This window comes from Calliphora vicina, chromosome X (genome assembly GCF_958450345.1).
Source record: "Calliphora vicina chromosome X, idCalVici1.1, whole genome shotgun sequence".
NCBI classification, from domain to species: domain Eukaryota; kingdom Metazoa; phylum Arthropoda; class Insecta; order Diptera; family Calliphoridae; genus Calliphora; species Calliphora vicina.
In genome coordinates, this window is record NC_088785.1 from 1,128,510 (window position 1) to 1,156,044 (window position 27,535).

Here is a 27,535-nt window from a genome sequence, read left to right on the forward strand (position 1 = left end):
TGAACTTTTTAGGGAAGATTTTAGCGAACACGTACGGTATTTTCCCATAGAAATATATGCATGCCGTTGTTAAATTTTGTATGAGTTTTTAATTAATTTCTCCATTTCAATAATTTGTTTATATATTTTAGTTCGTGATTTTTAGATATAAAATGAAGACAAAATAGAACAATTGGATTGGCTTGAAAATTATTTTTACTAACAAGTTTTTGGGTTGCGTATGTATAGGTATCTTGAATAAAATATTTAAAAAAAATGCAAGTGAATACAAGAGAGCATTGTTGGGAAAAATTTAATGTTATTATACACCTGTTTCAGTCAATCCATTATATTGGAACCATTTCAAAAGGGTCTTGTAAAAATTGCCAATGCAAATTTCATGGAAAGTGTTTTTCAATAGATGTATATACATAATTTATGATATTTTATGATACTGACAGCTGTAAAAAATAATTTTTAGCTGTAATAATGTGTGGAAAACCCCAAACATGAATGAATGGTATTGATTTATTGCCTTTGTCAAACAAAGCTCGTATATGTAAATTAGTTGTGTTTTTTAGTTTACGCTCTATGTACAGTTCTCTATAAAAATTCAAAATATAAATTATTTTTGATAAAAATTATTTATAATTATCTAACAAATAAAAATCTTTAAATGATTTTCGATAATTCATTCCCATATTTTATTCAAGTCCTATTCAAAAGTAAAAATCTACAAACATGTCCTAAAAAATTATAAAATTTTTCGCAACATAAAAATATGAAATGAATTTACAATTAAACACATTTATAAATACATATCTTTCGATTTTCTTACTTCTCCGACATTATTTTTGTATTAAATATAGCAATTTTTGCCTTCATCAATATTCCACATGTTCAACAAAATCCTCGCTAAATGTACGCTAAAAAATACACTAAACGTAGTGTGTACAATGTACCGTACCTTATTCGTAGTGTTTTCGAACATCATCTCACAATCGTAGTGTACGGTATATTGTATATGTACATTAGAGTGCTCCAAGATTGTATGGACGAAAAAAACTTTCTAGGTACAGGCCGTCCCCCCCTCTAGAATTGTTCTATGTATTGTAGAAACACGTTGTGTAAAATATTAGGATGATAGGATAACGTTAACTGGTGGCGCAACGACGCTGAAGTTTTGAGGTGCATTTACAAGGGGAAAATATGCAATTTTTTCAGTTTTTGTAAAAATTTTGCCATTAAATAATGACTTTTACAATTTAATTTAAAAGAATCGAAATGTGTACGTAATTGTCGTTATAATAAGATATAAAAGACAAAAATTGGTGAAAAAATGTTAAAGTTATTAAAAAATCGCCAGGCCATTAACGTGTCTCAGGCCACTAGAACAAGAAATTTATGAACAAAATTAACATATTTTGAGAAATATTAAAATAAAAGCTTATTTTTACTTAAAATATATCCATATTTACTTGTATATGAGTTTTTGTCCTCGTAGGATACCGTTAACCTATTCGCAGGTATGACCAAAAAAAATAAATTTTTTTAACGGCAGTTTCAAAACTCCAATTTCAAATTTTTAAAAATTTTGTTAAACAAATTTCAGAATTTTTTGATCATCACATGGGGATTTATTGACAACATAATAGGGAATAAAAATGTGAAAAAAGTGTGTAAATACCTCCTATAGTTTTTCGGTACCTGCGATATAAATTTTGCGATTTTCGAGAAAAACTAATTTTTTGGCCATATTTTGTGGAATGACCAAAATTTCCTTACTGTAATGATTTTTAAGTAAAAGCTATTCAGAATAATAAAGTCCAGGTAATTTTAAATATAGTCTGAAAGTTTTACTAAAATCGGAAAACTTTAACCCGTAAATCGTGAAGGTCAAAGGTAAATTTTTTCAATATTTGGAATTTCTCATGGAAAGATAGCGAAATATTATATATTTTTGGGCCGATTTTGATGAAACTTAAGAAAAATATAAAATGAAGTCTAGTATTCACAATAACAGTACAAAAATGGAAATTAACCCTTAATAGCACTTGGGGTCCAAATGACCCTCAACTTTTAAAATCACGAAAAACACATTCATTTTGACCCCAAGTACTCTTAAGGGTTAATTTCCATTGTTGTACTGTTATTGTGAATACTAGACTTCATTTTATATTTTTCTTAAGTTTCATCAAAATCGGCCCAAAAATATATAATATTTCGCTATCTTTCCATGAGAAATTCCAAATATTGAAAAAATTGACATTTGACCTTCACGATTTAAGGGTTAAAGTTTTCCGATTTCAGTAAAGCTTTCAGACTATATTTAAAATTACCTGGACTACATTATTCTGAATAGCTTTTACTTAAAAATCATTCAAGTAAGGAAATTCTGGTCATTCCCCAAAATATGGCCAAAAAATTAGTTTTTCTCGAAAATCGCTAAATTTATATCGCAGGAACGGAAAAACTATAGGAGGTATTGACATACTTTTTTCACATTTTTATTCCGTATTATGTTGTCAATAAATCCCCATGTGATGATCAAAAAATTCTGAAATTTGTTTAACAAAATTTTTAAAAATTTGAAATAGGAGTTTTGAAACTGCCGTTAAAAAAATTTAATTTTTTTGGTCATACATGCGAATAGGTTAACGGTATCCAACGAGGACAAAAACTCACATACAAGTAAATATGGATCTATTTTAAGTAAAAATAAGCTTTTATTTTAATATTTCTCAAAATATGTTAATTTTGTTCATACATTTCTTGTTCTAGAGGCCTGAGACACGTTAATGGCCTGGCGATTTTTTAATAACTTTAACATTTTTTTACCAATTTTTGTCTTTTATATCTTATTATAACGACAATTACGTACACATTTCGATTCTTTTAAATTAAATTGTAAATGTCATTATTTAATGGCAAAATTTTTACAAAAACTGAAAAAATTGCATATTTTCCCCTTGTAAATGCACCTCAAAACTTCAGCGTCGTTGCGCCACCAGTTAACGTTATCCTATCATCCTAATATTTTACACAATGTGTTTCTACAATACATAGAACAATTCTAGAGGGGGGACGGTCAAAATTCGCAATTTTATTTTTTTGGAGCACTCTAATGTACATGTTCGCAAACTTTAAAATTTTTTTTAAGGTATTTCGTACATTTTGTAGCGAATGTTTACTGTACATGAAGATATAAAGTACAGTACACTAACATACGGTATGTTAGTGTTTTTTTCGAACTCTGAGGACATATGACAACAAAGAAACATATGCAAATGTACTTAAAAATAATCAAACTCAGACGCAAGTCCGTTAACCCCAAAACGAAAATATGAACCCAGAGGTAAGAGAGCAAACGCCAATCTTCAATTTTACCCGACTAGAATCTACAATAGAAACTCTTGTGCAATCGGTAAATAACTTTACAAACTCAATGAGTAACATGATGCAAGAAATGCTTAAGATGCAATCAATGTTATTGCAGGCTGTGCTTAACAGACCATGAACTGCCTAAGAATATGTTTTTGGAACGCTAACGGCATTCGCCAACATAAAAACGTACTCGAGAATTTTCTTAAAAGTCATGAACCCAGCAAAAACTTCGCTTACAAAGCTACAAGTAATGTATTTTTTAATAACTTACCTTTTAAGTAGTAAAGTCTAAAAAACAAAATAAACAAACAAAACAAAAAACTGTTACTTTTTTTCATTTGCCCATTTTTTTATTGCTGTGTGAAAACCATTATTTGACGCACATATTTTTTTTTTATTTCTTGTTTGCAAATACAAAATTCTATAAATAACTCTACTAACAAAACAACTTATTTCCGGCCAAAATATAAAGGATTGCTTTTGGGACATCGCGAACAAAAATAATGACTTCTTTCAGTAGAAAAATAAGTAGTCGAATCGTCAAATTCCGCCTATTTTTCGGCTTATTTGTAAGTAAAGTTTTTGCTGGGTTGTACATTTCATCTTTAAACATTTCTATACAAAACTGCATCATTTGATTTTTGAAATTAAGTGTTTGAAAAATTGACTTTTTGACACCAAAATCCCTCTGTGCGACGTCTTACCTGGAAAAAGCATATAGATACGAAATTGAACAAATGAAGTTGAAATTACTACAAATTTACTGGCTAATTGGTAAAAACTCGAGATTGAGTTTAGATTGTAAACTTTTGCTGTACAGCTCAATAATAAAACCCATATGGTGCTATGGAATTAAATTATGGGGCACGGCCTCAGCTTCTAATATTGAAAAAAATTCAAAGATTCCAAAATAAAATATTATACAGCAGCGCCTTGGTATGTGAGAAATATTAACATTCATAACACAGCAAAAACTTTACTTACAAATAAGCCGAAAAATAAGGTGAATTTGACGATTTGACTACTTACTTTTCTACTGTAAGAAGTCATTATTTTTGTTCGCGATGTCCCAAAAGTAATCCTTTATATTTTGGCTGGAATTAAGTTGTTTTGTTAGTAGAGTTATTTATAGAATTTTGTATTTGCAAACAAAAAATAAAAAAAAAAATTAAGTCGCAGCCAAGAGTCGAACCATCAACCATCCGTTTGCTAGTCTGTTGTTGTACTCACTACACCACTGCTTAGTAGAGTGACAGCCGATTTTTATTTTTTAGATTTCAAAGAGTGCCGGGTGGAATATTGTGACACTAGGCCTAGATGTTAAGTGCTGAAAATTTGAGCCAAATCGGGCAACGATTTCTGGACGCGCATCGAGGTCAAAGTTCAGATATATGCAAAATTTTACTATTTATATGGAATAAATAGGTGAAACTCGTTAAATTTCTGCATTGTTTTCTAGAAATGTATAGATTTATTTATATTAATGAATATTACATTAAAAAAATGTTTTTGGAAGTTAACCCTGCATCTCCTTTATGTCAAAATGACCCAAAAACTGTATTATCGCCAAAATTCGGAAAAAATGCAAATTTTTCAGATATTTTAAAAATTTTGCTACTAAATAAATACTTTTGCAATTGAATGCAAAAGAATCGAAATGTGTACGTAATTATCGTTGTAATGAGATATAAATGACAAAATTTGGTTAAAAAATGTTAAAGTTATTACAAATTCGCCAGACCATTAACGTGTTTCAGGCCACTTGAACAAAAAATTTAGGAAAAAAAATTAACATATTTCGAGAAAAATTAAAATAAAAGCTAATTTTTATTTAAAATATATCCGTATTTACTTGTGTATGAGTTTTTGTCTTCGTAGGATACCGTTAACCTCTTCGCAGGTATGGCCAAAAAAAAATATTTTTTTTAACGGCTGTTTCAAATCTCCATTTTCAAACTTTTAAAAATTTTGTTAAACAAATTTTAGAATTTTTTGACCATCTCATTGGGATTTATTGAGATCAAAATAGGGAATAAAAATATGAAAAAATTATGTCAATACCTCTTACAGTTTTTCCGTACCTACGATTTAAATTTTGCGATTTTCAAGAAAAACTAATTTTTTGTCCATATTTAGGCGAATGAGCCCAATTTCCTTAATGTTATAAATTTTAAGTAAAACCTATTCATAATATTATAGTCCTTGTAATTTTAAATATGGTCTGAAAGTTTTACTAAAATCGGAAAACGTTAACCTTTAAATCGTGAAGGTCAAAGGTCAAATTTTTCAATATTTGGAATTTCTAAAGAAAAGATAGCGAAATGTTATATATTTTTGGGCCGATTTTAATGAAACTTGAGCCAAATATACACTGGGGTCTAACATTTACAACAACAGTGTAAAAATGGATTTAATCCTTTAAGAGCACTTGGGGTCAAAATGGCTGTGTTTTTCGTGATTTTAAAAGTTGAGGGTAATTTGGACCCCAAGTGCTGCTAAGAGTTAATTTCCATTTTTGTGCTGCTATTTTAAATTCTGAACTTTATGTTATACTTTCCTCAAGTTTCATTAAAATCGGCCCAAAAATGTATAACATTTCGCTATCTTTTCTTTAGAAATTCCAAATATTGAAAAATTTGACCTTTGACCTTCACGATTTAAGGTTATCGTTTTCCGATTTTAGTAAAACTTTCAGACCATATTTAAAATTACAAGGACTATAATATTATGAATAGGTTTTACTGAAAATTTATAGCATTAAGGAAATTGGGCTCATTCGCCTAAATATGGACAAAAAATTAGTTTTTCTTGAAAATCGCAAAATTTAAATTGCAGGTACGGAAAAACTGTAAGAGGTATTGACATAATTTTTTCATATTTTTATTCCCTATTTTGATCTCAATAAATCCCAATGAGATGGTCAAAAAATTCTGAAATTTGTTTAACAAAATTTTTAAAAGTTTGAAAATGGAGATTTGAAACAGCCGTTAAAAAAAATATTTTTTTTTGGCCATACCTGCGAAGAGGTTAACGGTATCCTACGAAGACAAAAACTCATACACAAGTAAATACGGATATATTTTAAATAAAAATTAGCTTTTATTTTAATTTTTCTCGAAATATGTTAATTTTTTTTCCTAAATTTTTTGTTCAAGTGGCCTGAAACACGTTAATGGTCTGGCGAATTTGTAATAACTTTAACATTTTTTAACCAAATTTTGTCATTTATATCTCATTACAACGATAATTACGTACACATTTCGAATCTTTTGCATTCAATTGCAAAATTATTTATTTAGTAGCAAAATTTTTAAAATATCTGAAAAATTTGCATTTTTTCCGAATTTTGGCGATAATACAGTTTTTGGGTCATTTTGACCCAAAGGAGATGCAGGGTTAACTTCCAAAAAAAATTGTTTAATGTAATATTCATTAATATAAATAAATCTATACAGTTCTAGAAAACAATGCAGAAATTTAACGAGTTTCACCATTTATTCCATATAAATAGTAAAATTTTGCATATATCTGAACTTTGACCTCGATGCGCGTCCAGAAATCATTGACCGATTTGGCTCAAATTTTCAGCACTTAACTTTTAGGCCTAGTGTCACAATATTCCACCCGGCACTCTTCAAAATTTTAACAAAAAAATTTTTCCATACAACTGATTGTCACTCTACTGCTTAGTTATTTTATTGTGCGTCAAATAATGGTTTTCACACAGTAATGTAATATTCTTTTCTGTTTTTCTAAAAATAAACATGCAATAAATAAATGCGCAAATTGAAAAAAAGTAACAGTTTTTTTGTTTTGTTTGTTTATTTTATAGTAAAGTCTAAAAAACAAAAACAGTATACTTAAAAAGTAAGTTATTAAAAAAGACATTACTTAAGTAGCAATTTTAGTTTTGTAAGCGAAGTTTTTGCTGGGAAGTACCTAGGTGTCTCCCTGGTGAAAAATGAAATAAAAAAACAAGCGGAGTCATATTTGAAAAAGTTAGAAGTTCACCCTAACCCACTTGCACGAACATTAATGAGAAGTAATGGCTACATCCGACTAAGATAGGATCTATAAATTAAACATAATTTTTCGTCCAACCGTGGTGGGACGTAAATAAAAAATTAATATTTAGATAAAAGATTTGAACAAATTATTGATAGTTCACATTATTTTGTGAAGATACAATAAATAAATTATGAAAAAAAAACATTATAACCAAATTCAAAAGGCTTCGTCCTTGAATCAATAGAAGAGCTTGTACCGAATTTTGTCGAATTATCTTTGAAATTGCGACCTGTAGTTTGACTACAAAAATTACATGGAAGGACGGAAGGACGTTGCTTAATCGACTCAGAAAGTGATTCTGAGTAGATTGGTATACTTTAAGGTAACACAATATACCCTCACCACTATGGTGATGTCGGGTATAAATAGGCCAAAAATCGAGGTTGTCCCGGTTTTTCCTTATATCTCAGCCATTTGTGGGCCGATTTTGTCGATTTTAAATAGCAACTGGGCCGAATGAATTCTCGATATATTGATGTATGAATCATGTATTTAAGTTATTTGGGGGCTACGGAAAGTTGATTTCAACATACAGACGGATATACAGACATGGCTATATCGACTTCGCTATCTATAACGATCCAGAACATATATACTTTGTGGTGTCGCAAATGAAAAATGTAGAAATTACAAACGGAATGACAAACTTATATATAACCTTCCCATTAATGGTGTAGGGTATAAAAGGGTATAAAAAGCCATCTCCCTCTTTATTCACAGCCTAGACAAAATTGTTCGTTAAACCAAATTTTATGTTGAGTGGTAGTAAACAAACTCTGACCTTTCTGGTTATACTTTTGTAGCACATATAGAGTTTTTATGTGGCTCTGATGGCCCACATACAAATAAAACAACAGTATTTAGTAAATCCAACCTGTAAACTGAGAAAAATGGCTATAACTTTGCGATCAGCGCATACTTTCCAGCTGTTTCTTTTAACCCTAAAGTGAGGGTAGTATATATAATTATTGGCACGCACCTCGAAAACTATACGTGATGGATACCAAATATGTTTGGAACATTTAAACTATGACTCAATACCTATTCATTTCAGCTAACAGTTAAGAGGGTGCCAAAATCTTAATAAAATTTGGTGACATTAATTCCTTATATGTATACAAAACTTAGTTGGAGCAAAACTTGTGTAGATACTAGGGTATTCAATTAATCGGGTTTCTGGTTTAATCGGTTAATCGGGCAAATAATTAATCGGGGTTTGGATTGAATCGGTTAATAATCGGTTAATTTAAAATTATTCGATTAACCGAATAATTTGTATTTTAATTTTAAAATGAAAATACAACAACGACTTTTGTGTACAAAAACATAAAAAACAAACAAAACATAACAATTCAACCAAAAATAATAGCAAATATGGTATTTGAGATACATTTTGTGATTTTAGTGAGATCTTCAGAAATCATCTTTTAAAAAAGAATATAATTTAAATATTCTTTTAAACGATTTTTTTTTAGAATAAAACATTACTTGAAAAAAAACTCTCTCGCTGATTGTAGATGTTGGTGAAATCGAAAGCATTATATATCCAATATATATAAAATCCTTTGTTATACCATTGGAATCCTTTATGGATTGTTTTAGATTTTGAATACTTTTAATAGTTTCGTTAAGTTCTGATAAAAGACTCGTTTGAAAAAAAAAGTTTCGTCTATATAAATTTGTATTTGAATCAAAACAGAAAAAAAATATGTTAAAGTGCAAAAAAAAAGGAATTTCGGTTAATCGGTTAACCGACACAAATTAATCGGTTTATTTGTTATTTGAAAATCAGCAATTTTAAATTATTCGAACAGTTAACCGTCCAAAATTAATCGGTTATCCGATTAACGGTTAATCGATTGAATACCCTAGTAGATACTAGGGTATTCATTCGAGTAATGATCGTTCGATTAATCTAATAATTTCTTACGAATAATTATTCGAACAATTTAAAAATTACCATTTTCGAATAACGAATAATTCGAACAATTTTATGTAGAATAATCGAATAAAACGAATAAATGTACCTACATACATATGTATTTAAATTTATTAAATTACTTAAAATTTTTCATAATTCCAAATTTAAATAAGTAACAAGTAAGAGAGCTATATTCGCCTGTACCGAATCTTATATACCCTTCACCAAATTATACTTAAAAATATTATTTTTTTAAATATTTTTATTTAAATAAAATTATTTTTTTTAATTGTTTTATTATACCCTTCACCTTCGTGAGAAGGGTATATATAAGTCATTCCGTTTGTAATTTCCACAATATAAATTTCCAACCCTATAAAGTATATGGGGGATTTCATGTCAAGTGAACCAACTTTTGAAATCGATGTCTTCCGATCGGGATGAAATTTGCACCAAGGTTAGCTCTATTGGATAGTAACTCAGACACAATTTTTCAACAACATCGGTCGAGAACTCTCTGAGTTATAGGGGGTAAAATTTTGACAATTTGGTCAAACAGGGGTTTTTTCTTATCCATGTAACTTATTACCTATTGTTCTTAGCAAAATGTGTTCCAAATAGTATAGATAGCTATTTCTTCGATCTTTCGAAAAAAAATATTTAAAAAAAAATAAAAAATTTTTAATATTTTTTTTCCGAAATCAAAAACTTTTTTGACTTTTTTTTAAAATACGCTATTTTTTTTTATTTTTTTTTTTTCTTAAAATAAAGTTTAGATATTTTCCTTGAACACCTACTTGGTCGCTTAGTGGGATGCGAGTGGGATATCTATCAAAATAAATATTTTGTAACTCAAAACATAAAATTTTTGACTTTTTTTGCAAAATCAAAAACTTTGTTGACTTTTTTTTTTCAAAATGGACCCTTTTTTAATCTTTTTTTTTAGGTCAAACAAAAGCTTAGATATTATCCTTGAAGACCCTTTTGGTCGCTTAGTGGGATGCGAGTGGGATATCTATCAAAATAAATATTTTTTAACTCAAGACTTACAATTTTTGACTTTTTTTTTTGCAAATACGATTTTTTTTCCAAATGGGCCCTTTTTTTAAAATTTTTTTTGTAGTCAAAAGAAAGCTTAGGTCCATTCCTTTAAGATATTTTTAGTCCCTTAGTGGGATGCGAGTAGGATATCTATCAAAATAAATATTTTGTAAAGCAAGACATACAATTTTTTAATTTTTTTTTGCAAAATCAAAATTTTTTTTCCAATATGGGCCCTTTTTTAATTTTTTTTTTTGCTCAAAAGAAAGCCTAGGTCCATTCCTTTAAGATATTTTTAGTCCCTTAGTGGGATGCGAGTAGGATATCTATCAAAATAAATATTTTGTAACGCAAGACATACAATTTTTTAATTTTTTTTTGCAAAATCAAAATTTTTTTTCCAATATGGGCCCTTTTTTAATTTTTTTTTTTGCTCAAAAGAAAGCCTAGGTCCATTCCTTTAAGATATTTTTAGTCCCTTAGTGGGATGCGAGTGGGATATCTATCAAAATAAATATTTTGTAACGCAAGACATACAATTTTTTAATTTTTTTTTGCAAAATCGAAATTTTTTTCCAATATGGGACTTTTTTTTAAAAATTTTTTTTGCTCAAAAGAAAGCTTAGGTCTTTTCCTTTAAGACCTATTTTGTCACTTAGGAAGATGTGAGTAGGATATCTATTAAAATAAAAATGTTGTAACTCAAGACATTCAATTATTGACTTTTTTTTTGCAAATTCGAATTTTTTTTCAAAATGGGCCCTTTTTTAAAAATTTTTTTTTAGTCAAAAGAAAGCTTAGGTCCATTCCTTTAAGATATTTTAGGTCCCTTAGTGGGATACGAGTGGGATATCTATCAAAATAAATATTTTGTAACTCAAGATATACAATTTTTGATTTTTTGGCAAAATCAAAAACTTTTTTGACTTTTTTTTAAAATGGGCCCTTTTTGTAATTTTTTTTTTTGCTATAAAGAAAGCTTAGGCCTATTCCTTTAAGATGGTTTTGATCGCTTAGTGGGATGCGAGTGGGATATATATCAAAATAAATGTTTTGTAACTCAAGACATACAATTTTTGTGTTAAAACATTTATTTTGATAGATATCCCACTCGCATCCCACTAAGGGACTAAAAATATCTTAAAGGAATGGACCTAGGCTTTCTTTTGAGCAAAAAAAAAAATTAAAAAAGGGCCCATATTGGAAAAAAAATTTTGATTTTGCAAAAAAAAATTAAAAAATTGTATGTCTTGCGTTACAAAATATTTATTTTGATAGATATCCTACTCGCATCCCACTAAGGGACTAAAAATATCTTAAAGGAATGGACCTAAGCTTTCTTTTGACTACAAAAAAAAATTTAAAAAAAGGGCCCATTTGGAAAAAAAATCGTATTTGCAAAAAAAAAAGTCAAAAATTGTAAGTCTTGAGTTAAAAAATATTTATTTTGATAGATATCCCACTCGCATCCCACTAAGCGACCAAAAGGGTCTTCAAGGATAATATCTAAGCTTTTGTTTGACCTAAAAAAAAAGATTAAAAAAGGGTCCATTTTGAAAAAAAAAAGTCAACAAAGTTTTTGATTTTGCAAAAAAAGTCAAAAATTTTATGTTTTGAGTTACAAAATATTTATTTTGATAGATATCCCACTCGCATCCCACTAAGCGACCAAGTAGGTGTTCAAGGAAAATATCTAAACTTTATTTTAAGAAAAAAAAAAAAATAAAAAAATAGCGTATTTTAAAAAAAAGTCAAAAAAGTTTTTGATTTCGGAAAAAAAATATTAAAAATTTTTTATTTTTTTTTTTAAATATTTTTTTTCGAAAGATCGAAGAAATAGCTATCTATACTATTTGGAACACATTTTGCTAAGAACAATAGGTAATAAGTTACATGGATAAGAAAAAACCCCTGTTTGACCAAATTGTCAAAATTTTACCCCCTATAACTCAGAGAGTTCTCGACCGATGTTGTTGAAAAATTGTGTCTGAGTTACTATCCAATAGAGCTAACCTTGGTGCAAATTTCATCCCGATCGGAAGACATCGATTTCAAAAGTTGGTTCACTTGACATGAAATCCCCCATATATATTCTGGATCCTTACAGATAGCGGAGTCGATTAAGCCATGTCCGTCTGTCTGTCTGTTGAAATCAATTTTCTGAAGATCCTAGATATCTTCGGAATCCAAATCTTCAATAATTCTGTCAGACATGCTTTCGAGAATTTTGCTATTTAAAATCAGCAAAATCCATCCATAAATAACGGAGATATGAACAAAAATTCGAGATAACCTCTGCAAATTTCAAATTCAAAAAAGTATGTTTGGATGTGTGTTGGTTGGTTTCGTTCCTTTGCGTATTTTGTTTTCGTTTTTTTTTTTTTTGACAAAAAAGCAACAATACGTATATTTGGATGTGTGTTGGTTTCATTGCTTTGCGTATTTTTTTTTTTTTTGGTGTTTAGTTTTGTTTGGCGTTGTTGCCCAGATATCTTCGGGATCCAAATCTTCAATAATTCTGTCAGACATGCTTTCGAGAAGTTTGCTATTTAAAATCAGCAAAATCGGTCCATAAATAACGGAGATATGATCAAAAAACCGGGACAACCTCGATTTTTGACCTATTTTTGATCTACAGTGGTGGGCAGGAATTTAAAACAAAAATTGTTTGATAAATTACATGTAATTATTAATTATTTTTTCAAATATTTCTACAAATATGTATGCATGAGGACTGTTTTAACACACAAGTGTGTTTTATTCGACTGTGTCAATTCATACATATTCACCATGAACACATAAAATTTTTCTACAACTTGACTTAAAATTTTTTTTTTTAAATAAACATATTTTCTCACATTCATATCGTTATAATTTTAATATTATAAAATATTCGGACCAAATTTCGTATTTTTAGTTCCATTAGTTTCGGTCATATCATGTTTTTTAACAGCGGATGTTCGCTGAGGTGGGTCAACGTATTTCCACATATCTTTGTCCATATATGTTTTACCGATTTTTCCAAACATTTTTCAGAAACTAGAAACATTAATAATAAATTTCATATTTTGGCTTATCGCACAAAATTCAGTTGATGGAAAAAATTAAAGTATTTGTCTTAAATTGGTGGCCACCACTGTATATATGGATTACTAAGTCATTAATATAGACAATATGGATATCTTATGATAGATATTTCAAAGTCCATTGCAACGATGTAGATAAGGCTATAGTAAGTTGGACCTACAATGGGTCAAAATCGGGAAAAATATTTTTTAACCCGAATTTTTTTTCATCAAAATTTTTTTTTTGTCATATTTTTTTTTTAAAAAATTTGGAAAAAACTGTTTTTTAAAAATAATTAAAAAACAATTTCGAAAAAAAAAAATTTGAAATTTTGTTTACCTAAAAATATTTAAAAAAATGTATTTTAAAGTATAATTTGGTGAAGGGTATATAAGATTCGGCACAGCCGAATATAGATCTCTTACTTGTTTTTTTTTTTAAATTGTTTTTAAAATTTTTTTTTCCAAATTGTTTTTCTAAATTTTTAAAAAAAAAAAAAATTTTTGGAACCATTGTAGGACCAACTTTCTATAGCCTTATATACATCGTTGCAATAGACTTCGAAATATCTATCATTAGATATCCATATTGTCTATATTAATGACTTATGTGTCGATTATGGAAGGCAATCGAACTTCAGTTGGGTTGCCAATCATAATCGACCCATTAGTAATCCAGATATAGATCAAAAATAGGAAACAATTTAGGTTGTCCCGGTTTTTTCCTTATATCTCAGCCGTTGATGGGCCGATTTTGTCTATTTTAAATAGCAACCGAGCCGGAAGAATTCCCGACATATTGATGTATGAATAATCATGTACATATTTAAGTTATTTGGGGGCTACGGAAAGTTGATATCAACATACAGACGGACAGACGAACATGGCTATATCGACTTCGCTATCTATAACGATCCAGAATATATATACTTTGTGTGGTCGCAAATGAAAAATGTAGAAATTACAAACGGAATGACAAACTTATATATACCCTTGCTACTCATGGTGAAGGGTATAATAATGACTTACAAAAATTGTATTGTTTCTGAAATTCGACAAATAACTATCGTACTACTCACCGTAGATGAGTGATGAGTGATGAGCTCCTTCTATAAATATATATAAATATTACTGGAACAAGTTACAATTATAAAACAAGTCTTTCAAAATGTTTAATTTAGGACTTGAACCAATGAAAATAAAAGGTACGGAATGAAATATTTGTTATTTAGTAAAAAAAAGGCTGGAGTTCGTCTTGCAAATGATGATAAACGTCAATGGACATCTTTGTAATAAACTTTTTGCGTATTTATAAATGCATCAATCATGCACTGTCTGACTTCAAATTAGCCACGTTCACTGACAGTGATATCAAACTTTTGGCAGATTGTTTGTAATTCCCTAAGATCACTTGATTAAGCAAACGTTGATAGAGCTTGCGGGTATAATACAATTTGTTATAAATAATTTAGAAAAAGTAAATAATTCATTTACTAAAGAATTAGTTACTCATTTTAAACCCCAATTAATGAACGACATAAAATAGTTCTTAATATTACTAATATTGTACTTGAATTCTGGATCATGTCCAACTAGCTCAAATTGTTTAAAGCATAGCTCCAAAACGGAAACTAAAGAGTTTTGCCAATCAATTTTTTTGTAGATTGTTCGAATAATTTGAACACCCTAGTAGATACCTATGGGGGATTTCATGTCAAGTGAATCGATGTCTTCCGATGTTAGACCTATTGGATAGACACAATTTTTCAACAAGATCGGTCAAGAACTCTCTGAGTTAAATGGGGTGAAAAAGTAGGCGTGACCGAGAATAAATTTTTCGTTATTTTACTCAGAATCAATATAACTGTACTTTTGGGCGTTATTTGATTTTTTTTTTTTGCTAAAATCGACATAAGACATTTATTATTATATATCTCATAAAAAAAAACTGCTTTAAATTAAAGTAACATAATAATTTATCCTGTATGTAGACTTTCTTGGGCTACTGTATATATATAAAAGAGTAACGTTACTGACTGACTGACTGTTTCATCATCGCAAAGCCCAAACGGCTGAAGCTAGAATCATGAAATTTTAACTGTGGGTTCCTCCCTCCCCAAAACGATCCGATAAGAAGGGATTTTTGGAAATTCGAATGTTTAGGGGGTAGAAACGGGTAAATTCGGTAACCTTATATCTTCAAAACTAATAAAGATACAAAAAAACTTAAAATTGCATGTTACTTCATCTAAAAAATAAGCTGACAGGTGTTTCGTACTTTTTCGAAATTCGAACATTTTAGGGGAGAAAACGGGTAAAAACTGTATTTTGGTACTTTTTTGGCACCCTATGTATCTTTTAAACCAATAAACATAGAAACAAGTTTTAAATAGTATTCTTTACTTATCAGGGATAAGGGATAAAAATTGTGTTTATTTTTGGTACTTTTTCATAAAATATGTTTTTCTATAATTTGACATAGACATACGGTCCTAAGTCAGTGAGAATTCTAGGAGGAGACTTTTTCGTACTTTTCGAATGGTACTTTTTGTAATTTCTTCACCAATGAACCTAGAAACATGAAATAAAGCTTATATGGACCCGATTGAGTGGGAAACTAAAAGTGTGGGCTTTTTTGTACCTTTTCTATATTCTAATGGTACTTTTCTGAATTTTCTATAAAAATGAACTTAGAAACATGAAATTAAGCATATATGGTTCTAAGTGAGTGAAAATTCTAGGGGATACTTCATGGTACTTTTTCTTTAATGCACTTAAAATCATGAAATCCAGCATATAGGGGCCTAAGTAAGTTAGGATTCTATGGGGAGACTTTTTGGTACTTTTTCTTCATTCGAATGGTACTTTTAGTGATTTCTTCACCAATGAACCTAGAAATACGCAATAAAGCTTATATGGAAACAATTGAATGGGAATCCACAAGTGACTGCTTTTTGGTACCTTTTCTATATTCTAATGGTACTTCTTGAATTTTCTTTAATAATAGACATAAAAATATGAAATTAAGCGTATATGGTCCTAACTGAGTGAGAATTCTAGGGGTAGACTTTTTGGTACTTTTCCTTTATTCGAATTGTACTTTTTGTAATTTCTTCACCAGTTAACCTAAAAACATGAAATTAAGCATATAAGGACCCGAGAGAGTGGGAAACCACAAGTGGGGGCTTTTTGGTACTTTTTATATATTCTAATGGTACTTTTTTAATTTTCTGTAATAATGGATTTAGAAATATGAAATTAAGCGTATATGGTCCCAAGTGAGTGAAAATTCAAGGGCATACTTTTTTGAATTTTCTATAATAATGGACCTAGAGTTTCCAAAAAACCGAAGAATTTCAAAGCCGCGGTTTCGGTTTTAAAAAATTGAAAAGTTATTAAATATTAAATGTAATAAAAACAAAATTAGTTGATAATGTAGGAAATGCTATACAAATTCAAAATTCAAACTTGGTTTAGTGAATGCAAAAGTGATAATCAATGGTACTATTTCTTTGTTGCAATGGTTCTTTTTGAATATTTTACAAAACCTAAAAATTAGGCACACATGATTCTGAATGAATTTGAATTCAAAAAAGGTGACTTTAGTGGTAACTTTCTTTTGCATTTTCTATAATAATGGACCCAGAAATATGAAATTAGACATTTACAATTAGATTCACAAAGGGAGACTTAATAGTACTATTTCTTTCTTCTAATTGGGGTGGCGAAGCGCACCGGGTCAGCTAGTGTTTAGATAGTTTCCTTAAAGACCTACTTGGTCGCTTAGTGGGATGCGAGTTCTATCTAACAAAATAAATGTTTTGTAACTCAATTTTTTTTGTAAAATCAAAAACTTTTTTAAAAATGGAGCCTTTTTAATTAAACATTTATGTCCGACAAGGTCTAATTTCGAGAGGACATTGGTATTGACCGATTTCAGTCAATTTCAATAAGCTTGGTCCAAATTTTATTGAAATATCTAGTCAGACGGACATCGTTTAATCGACTCAGAAAGTGATTCTGTAAGACCAAAAAACTCATTTTAGACCCATACTTGCTTTGCGTAATTTTTTCTTAGATTTTTGTGTAGATTTTGATTTTGCTATACGCCTGTCACGTTTTTTCTCACCCGAACAAATTGATATACGTATTGTTTTCGGTTTAGGAGCAATAACTTGAAGTTCAACCATACGTACCTTAAATAGTATAGCTATTCCTATGTTCATAAAAGGTTTCGTGAAATCTATAACACTTTCGCGCGCATAGTTTATCGTCATGGATGCTACAGCTAAATCAGCTCGCTAAAAATAAAAAAAATAAAACATTAAGTAGGAAGCGCCATTAATTTGATTTTTTAAATTTTTTAAAGGCTCTCAATTTTGCTCCTTTTAATATAAAAACACTAGGGCTTCGCTACACCTGTCATAGTAAAATAAATAATAATATAAACGAATTTTGTTAAATTTATATAATTAACCCTCCGCTAGTTGCAATTGATCTGGTTGATACAGGCCAACATTTTTTTATTGTAAATTTTTTGAAACACACTTAGGGTGCTTTTTTAAGCTATTTTTTTATACAAATATATTTTTACAACAATTTTATTTTTATTATTCTTTTAAATACATTGAATTTAATGCTGTTTTTATGTTTTCGAAATAAAAAGTGAAGATATTATTTTTAAACGCGCCTTTCTTTTATTGATATCAATTTGATACATTGCGACTAGTCTCGATTGAAAATTATTGCGACTAACGGGGGGTTAATTATAGGGTGAATTCCAAAATGTATGTATGCAATGCAGTCATATCTTTATCAAGACAAAGCATGCAAACGCGTAGATAAAATTAAAAAAAACTTATCATACTGCCTGTTTTTACTTTTTCATACATTTTGCGATATGAAACATTATCAAAGTTAAGAATCGCTCGACTTTTTAAGATTGCATTGCATACATACATTTTGGAATTCACCCATAGTTAAATGAATAAAATTAATGTCGGAATTTCTTGTTAGTTTTTAATTGTATACCATGCATTTGCCATTAAAAGTGAAAACAATATCCTGCGATTTTAAAAGATATTAAAACTGTTTCGATCCAGTCTATAATTTTATAATAGGAACAAAATGTGCTATTTAACGATTTATATACTTAAAAATTGGTTAAAATCACCGATTGGCTCAAGATTTTCCTTATTCACCACAAGTGAAGAAAAATAGTAGAAACAAGTAAGAGAGCTGTGCCGAATCTTCCCTTCACCAAATTATACTTCCAAATAAAAATTTTAAATAATTTTAGGTAAACAAAATTAATTTTATCAATGTTAATAGATCTTGAATTTGTTATAAATAATTTAGAAAAAGTGAATAATTCATTTACTAAAGAATTAGTTACACATTTAAAACCCGTATACGTTATACGTTTATATTGTACTTGAATTATGGATCATGTCCAACTAGTCCAAATTGTTTAAAGCATAGCTCCAAAAAGAGTTTGATAGTTAATTGTTTTGTAGATTGTTCGGGAGGGAATACCATCGGAATATTTCTGGTGAAAATTTAATGAAGACCTTTGTTTTCGAATGTTTTTTAGCAATATCAATACTTGAATTGTTAACTTTAATGTTATTGTTTGTTTGTCTTTAACAATAAAATATTACATAATAAACCTACACCAAAAATTAAATTATTCGAATAATTCGATTAATTTTAAAAGTTTTATTCGAATAAGTTAAGATCTCTAATTTGTTTTATTCGAATAAGAGACAAATCGAATAATTTGAATACCCTACATAGCACCATATTTCGGGAAGAAATTTTTATGGGGGCTATGAGAAGCGATTCTTACCATTTTCAACAGAATTTGTCCTTTTATTATATAATTAGCTAAAACCCGGTGTGCTTCGCTACCCATACCGTAATGATTTACAATATATTTTGTCTATTTAAAATTAGTTTTTATTTATTTCATATTTTGTAAGCTTAATGTGAATTGCAATAAAATAGAAAACAACTGAAAGCTTTTCATGTGAAAAACATGGATTTTTCTAGACAGCAAACTTGCAAAGACTGACATTGAGCTTTATCAATTGACAATTAAAATCAAATTGCATTTCCGAAGTTATAATCGGAAAACGTGCCCGTTTATACTTTCCAGTTATAAAGGTCGACCGATTAGATTTTTCATTAATTTCCTTACAGTAATTCGAGTGCCTTAAAAAAAACAAACACGCATTAACTTTTATGTATGCTATGCTGCACAGTGGGGCAGAATCGAAATTTTTTGGAAATAAATCTAGCATTTCTAAACGGCTGGTCCGAGCGGGATAAAATTTTAATTGGGCGTAGCCAAGGAGTATTCGAGTTTAAGTTATTATGTGATCTTCAACTGGTATTATTTTTCTTATAACTGAATTCAATTCTCCCCATCTGCTGTTTTAATATTCTTATTGATCATAGGCAATTATTGTATTACATTCTGTCCAATATTTTTGTACGTATGGATAATTATAAAATTTTTAGTAAAAACAGTGGTAAAATTGTGCGAGCAAAAAAAATGCAACTCCAAGAAAATTGACTTGATTTTTAAAATTTTTAAAAAAATAATTATAAAAAATTGTTAAATACTATAGCAATGTTGCATTACCATCATTTACTATTAATACAATCAAATTTAAGGACACTAAAATTCAAAAGGATAAACATTTTATCCAAAAACGCCATGCTCCTATTCCGTTATAAAAATTTAGATATAATTAGGAATTGTGTTATGATTAGAGTGCCGAAATAATTTTGATGGCTAGTTTTGAAAAGGATTTTATTAAAACAAAACTAAAAGGTTCGACATTGAAATAATCAAGGCTGTGATACCTGATCCATGGAAGGTAACATCATATATTTGATTCTACCCATACGAACACATGTGGACATTTATGACTATTGCAACCTCCAAAAGATAATTTAATGATGTAAATATAATAAGGAGAAACCAATCCAATAAACCATATATTATTTACAAAAATAAATTAAGCGCTTATGTTTTTCGAAGCAGGTCCTTTATGCTTAAAATAGTGCAGTCGTATGGTATGGAAGGTCAATTAACGTAATTTTAATTTATTCGAGTCTGATGGTTTAGATATGTTACTCAGGCCGTCTGGTCAGAAATATCCCCTTAAATATTAAACTAAAATAGTAAAAAATAGCTTAGTAATCACCAGGTAAACCGGAAATATGCTCTAAAAGAAGAGTTTTAAGCGCTTTAAATATGCAGTAAAAACTTTAAAATATGCTCTTAAAATTTAAAAAATATTGTCTTAAAAAAAAACTTTTACATAATTTTTAACCAAAAATATACTTTTATTTAAAAAAAATCAATACAATTCATTTCTAAAAAGGTAAAGTAACATAAAATAAACAAAAATAAAAATAAAAAGAACTGAAACAAGTATAACAAAAAACAAGTAACAGAGTTATATTCGGCTGTGCCGAATCTTATATACTCCTTACAAGACCTACAGTATGAATGTAAAAAAAAACAACAACAAAAAATGTATTCATAAATATAAGTTAAGAAAACAAAAATTAGCTTTACAATCACTAAAATAATTAAATGTTCATTTACTTACCTTTTCCACGAATTGTCAAATTACATTTACTTACCTTTAAAATTATAATATTGCTGACAAATGTCTGCAATCAAAATTCAGTTTAATAAACATACAAAATTGTTAAGAAATAAACTCTTTATTTACTAAGAAAAATATGTAGTAACAATAAGAAAAGTTATAGTAAGCAAAAATATAACACAACAAAATTGTAAAGTTAAAAGAAATAATAAAATAAATTCAGTTGCAGTTAAGTACTCAAAAAATAAAGTAATATCTTTTACTTTAATTGGCGCCCAACGTAAAATTAATTATAAGTGAATTATATAAAATTTAAATAAAAACAAGTAAGAGTGCTATATTCGGCTATGCCGAATCTTATGTACCCTTCACCTTTGTTGTGGATGCATTATTATTTTTTATAATTAGTATATATGTATGTACATTGCCCACTTTCAGCGTACAGCATCCTAAATTTATCAAGAACACAAAAAACAACAACAACGCCAAACGAAACAAAACACCAAAAGAAAAAACAAAATACGCAAGCCAATGAAACCAACACACATCCAAACATACGTTTAATTGTATAAAAAACAACAACGCCAAAAGAAACAAAACACAAAAAAAAAAACAAAATACGCAAAGCATGCACATCCAAAAACATAAGTTTTGTTGCTTTTTTGTCAAACCAAGCAATACATTGTGTTTTTTGATGACATTTTCAGAGGTTGTCTCGGATTTTTGCTCATATCTCCGTTATTTATGGACGGATTTTGCTGATTTTAAATAGCAAAATTGTCGAAAGTATGTCTGACAGAATTGTTGAAGATTTGGATCCCGGAGATATCTGGGGCCTTCAGAAAATTGATTTCAACAGACAGACGGAAGACAGACAGACAGACAGGCAGACAGACAGACAGACAGACAGACAGACATACATACAGACAGACAGACAGACATACAGACAGACAGACAGACAGACAGACAGACAGACAGACAGACAGACAGACAGACAGACAGACAGACAGACAGGCAGACAGACAGACATACAGACAGACAGACAGACAGACAGACAGACAGACAGACAGACAGACAGACAGACAGACAGACAGACAGACAGACAGACAGACAGACAGACAGACAGACAGACAGACAGACAGACAGACAGACAGACAGACAGACAGACAGACAGACAGACAGACAGACAGACAAACTTATATATACCCTTCTCACGAAGCTGAAGGGTATAAAAAGAAACGTCAAAAGAGCAAAAAATAATAGTGCAAAATAAAACATTGAAACACAAGAATTTTAACAAAAAATAAAAAGCAGAAGAAAAAAAAAGCAACAATAAAAATTAAATAACTAACAAAATTTCAAATTACAACAACCACAAGCAATATTTGTGTTAAAACAACCGTTAACATCTTCTAGTAGATAGAACGTTAAGGAACCAGAGACCGAAAATAACGGGTTCGCATTCATTTCAATGGTAAATTCTAATTCGCAGCCATTTAAAAATAATTTGTTGTGATATATCACTGAGAGATTGATTTATTCGATAACATTTTAGGATTGGGGTTGAGAGAAACAGAAAAGAAACAAACACAAATAATCTGGATGAGTGATTTATAATTTGTTTTTTTCGTAAAGGTCAGCTTGTGACTTTTATTTGCGAACATGAAAAATAAATCGCAAAAATGCATGTGATGCAAATCAACGCTTAAATATATAAAATTTATCAAAAGATTAATAACAATTTAAAAAAAATTCTCATTTCTGTTACTCAGACTTCATTACTTCATACTTATCATATTATTTTTTATATAATTCGTTAAAAATTACTAATAATATGTTATTATATGTAAATAAAAGAGAAAGTAACAGTTATTAAGAACAAGAACAAATGAATTGTTTATCTCACACCATACCATTAAAAAACAACAAAAACGAATAAAGGTCATACCAAACCATTTAAATAAAAATTATTTAATAACTGTTATTTTCAGTGATTTATTTTTATCACAAAAATATAAATCACAATTTGGGTTTTTTGGTATATGGGCGAGATATTTTCGATCTCTGTAAGGAACATAACAACTCAGATCCCAGCACCAACAACTAACACCAGAAAAAATCATCAACCCAAATATCAATAAAAACCAACGTGACAACAATACCAAGAAACAACTATAATTAACAACAAGATGATGCTGAAAATAATTATTGTAATACTAATTTGGATTACACGAACGAGCAAATTGTGGTAGTTTTGGAACGACTAAACTGGTTGCCGGAGACTTTAAACTAATCCATGTAATAGATCTTGGACTATATGAAAGCACAATTGATAAACTCGAAACCATTATAAGACAAGACATAGCAAAGAAAAATATATGATTTATATGATTTAATTGTCAATTTGAGACCCAGGCGCGAATTGAGTACAATAAACGCTTTGGGTACATTATGGAAGTGGGTGGCAGGTTCGCCAGACCATGAAGACTTCAAAATAATGACAGACAGTATGAACAGACTCTTAGAAAACAACGACAAACAAATCATAATAAATAGAGCAATATACACAAGAATATAAGAGATAACCAATATAACCAACAGCATAATAAATAACATAGGATCGAACGATGCATTTGAACGTGAAATCGTAAAGAACGTAGACAGAAAATTGGAGATAGTTAAAAATGAACTTACAAATCTTGGTTACTCAATTCAGTGGGCAAAAGCAGGAATATTAAATTCTTTTATTTTATCTGAATATGACTAGAAGACACTTCAATGAACTTAATATGCCCTATGTCTATCTAATTGAGGCTTTGGAGTTTGGAGAGGTGAAGATTGGGATGAATAAAACTACAATCCTTTACATGATGGATTTGCCTATAACAGAAAGAGAAACATGTAAAAGCCTATTTATAAAATCTATAAAAAACAAGTATGAGTGTTATATTCGGCTATGCCGAATCTTATATACCCTTCAACTTTGTTGTGGATGCATTATTATTTTTTATAATAATTAGTATATACGTATGTATATATATTGCCCACTTTCAGCGTATAGCATTATTATTTTTTATAATAATTAGTATATACATACATATCGTCACCTAAAATGCAAAATAACGTAACATCACTTTTCATAAGTTTATAGAAGAAGCAAAATACGATATAAAATGAAAACTACTTGAGATATTGAAACAAAATTTTAAAATTTGAATTACAATGACTCTAGAAATATATTTTATGAAAAAAAAATAATTTTTTCAAAGCATACTTTAAGATATGTGGCTTACGTTTTTTGAATTGTTATTTTCTGAAACAAAAAAACGTATCATCAATATAAATTTTTATGTAAAAATAAAAACTTAAATAAAAATATTTTTTTATTTTAAATAAATTCAGTTTATATAAACTTTTTTAATTTTATTATGTTTTTTTTTTATTTTAATTACTAACGACTACTTTTTTAAAATAAAAAAATTCTTCATTAAGACTGCAAAAAATCTATATATATAAAAGAGTAACGTTACTGACTGACTGACTGACTGACTGACTGACTGAATGACTGACTGACTGACTGATTCATCATCGCACAGCCCAAACGGCTGAAGCTAGAATCACGAAATTTTAACTGTGGGTTCCTCCCTCCCCAAAACGATCCGATAAGAAGGGATTTTTGGAAATTCGAACGTTTAGGGGGTAAAAAAGGGTAAAAACGGGTAAATTCGGTAACCTTATATCTTCAAAACTAATAAAGATATAAAAAAACTTAAAATAGCATGTTACTCCATTTAAAAAATAAGCTGACAGGTGTTTCGTACTTTTTGGAAATTCGAAACTTTTAGGGGAGAAAACGGGTAAAAACTGAATTTTGGTACTTTTTTTGCACCCTATGTATCTTTTAAACCAATAAACATAGAAACAAATTTTAAATCGTATTCTTTAATTAACAAAAAATAAAAAATATAAGTTTGGTACTTTTTGGAAATTCGAACCTTTAAGGGATAAAAATTGTGATAATTTTTGGTACTTTTTCATAAAATATGTTTTTCTATAATTTGACATAGACATACAAATATTTTATTATGAGCTCCCACCACGTTACAGAAATTTATTTGAATGAAATTGTACCACCTCAATGGCGATAAAAAAGGTACCAAAAAGGGGATAAAATCGGGAAAATACATTATATTTGAAATTATTAAGCCAATTTTGATAATTTTTTTAACGTTGGTTCCTGGATTCATACAAAAATTAACTAACAGGGTGTTATTTGGAACTCGAGTACCAAGGTGTATATTGGGCCAAATCCGGGTAAACAGTTTGGTACTTTTTTTAAAACATATTTATTCTTGGGCACATTAACACAGATTTTAATATTTTGATACATGCCTGTAGCATAAACAATTTTGGCAAAATGGAATATTTTTAAATTTCAAACTTGAGGGGTGTTCAAGTAAGAAAAGGGAAATTGGTACTTTTCTCCTAATGGTACTTTTTTAAAATTTTAAATTATTTCAGTTATCGACATTAAAGTTAGCTGATATGTATTTGAGTGAAGTTAGTGTTAGGAATAGGGGATAATATTTAGGTACCAAAATGTGTCAACTGAACTATAGGTACTTTTTTGTTCATCTAATGGTACTTTTTTGAAATTTCTATAATAATGGACTTAGAAACATGAAATTAAACATATATGGTCCTAAGTGAGTGAGAATTCTAGGGGGAGACTTTTTGGTACTTTTTCTTTATTGGAATGGTACTTTTTGTAATTTCTTCACCAATGAACCTAGTAACATGAAATAAAGCTTATATATAAACCGAGTGAGTGGGAAACCACAAGTGTGGGTTTTTTGGTACTTTTTCTATATTCTAATGGTACTTTTTTGAATTTTCTATAACTATGGACTTAGAAACATGAAATTAAGCATATATGGTCATAAGTGAGTGAGAATTCTAGGGGGAGACTTTTTGGTACTTTTTCTTTATTCTAATGGTACTTTTTGAATTTTCTATAACTATGGACTTAGAAACATGAAATTAAGCATATATGGTCCTAGGTAAGTGATAATTCTAGGGGGAGACTTTTTGGTACTTTTTCTTTATTCGATTGGTACTTTTTGTAATTTCTTCACCAATGAACCTAGAAACATGAAATAAAGCTTATATGGAACCGAGTGAGTGGGAAACCACAAGTGTGGGCTTTTTGGTCCTTTTTCTATATTCTAATGGTACTTTTTTGAATTTTCTTTAACAATGGACTTAGAGACATGAAATTAAGCATATATGGTCCTAAGTGAGTAAGAATTCTAGGGGGAGACTTTTTTTACTTTTTCTTTATTCGAATGGTACTTTTTGTAATTTCTTCACCAATGAACCTAAAAACATGAAATTAAGACCGGAGTGAGTGGGAATCTACAAGTGACTGCTTTTTGGTACTTTTTCTATATTCGAATGGTACTTTTTGAATTTTCTGTAATAATGAACATAGAAATATGAAGTTAAGCATATATGGTCCTAAGTGAGTGAGAATTCTAGGGGGAGACTTTTTGGTACTTTTTGTTTATTCTAATAGTACTTTTTTGAATTTTCTATAACTATGGACTTAGAAACATGAAATTAAGCATATATGGTCCTAAGTAAGTGAGAATTCTATGGGGAGACTTTGTGGTACTTTTTGTAATTTCTTCACCAATTAACCTAGAAACATGAAATAAAGCTTATATGGAACCGAGTGAGTGGGAAACTACAAGTGGGTGCTTTTTGGTACTTTTTCTATATTCTAATGGTACTTTTTGAATTTTCTATAATATAATGGACCTAGAAATATGAAATTAAGCGTATATGGTCCTAAGTGATTGAAAATTCAAGCGGATACCTCATTGTACCTTTTGTTTATTCTAATGGTACTTTTTTTTAATTTTCTATAGCAATGGACTTATAAACATGAAATTAAACATATATGGTCCTAAGTGAGTGAGAATTCTAAGGGGAGACTTTTTGGTACTTTTTCTTTATTCGAATGGTACTTTTTGTAATTTCTTCACCAATGAACCTAGAATCATGAAATAAAGCTTATATGAACCCGAGTGACTGGAAAACCACAAGTGTATACTTTTTAGTACTTTGAATTTTTGAATTTTTTGAATTTTCTATAACAATGAACTTAGAAATACGAAATTAAACATATATGGTCCTAAGTGAGTAAGAAGTCTAGGGGGAGACTTTTTGGTACTTATTCTTTATTCAAATGGTACTTTTTGTAATTTCTTCACCAATGAACCTAGAAACATTAAATAAAGGTTATACGGACCCGAGTGGGTGAGCAACTACAAGTGGGTGCTTTTTGGTACTTTTTCTATATTCTAATGGTACTTTTTGAATTTTCTATAACATAATGGACCTAGAAATATGAAATTAAGCGTATATGGTCCTAAGTGACTGAAAATTCA

General features: G+C 29.2%; 1 protein-coding gene across 1 annotated transcript in view; it reads right to left on the reverse strand.

Annotated features, from left to right (window-relative positions):
- Positions 1–27,535, reverse strand: part of LOC135962777 (glutamate receptor ionotropic, kainate 2-like) — a 290,464-nt gene that overhangs the window by 138,747 nt on the left and 124,182 nt on the right. The window contains exon 7 of the mRNA XM_065514670.1: positions 17,655–17,759. Coding sequence (XP_065370742.1) covers positions 17,655–17,759 — 105 coding nt within the window. The remainder of the gene's footprint in view (positions 1–17,654; positions 17,760–27,535) is intronic.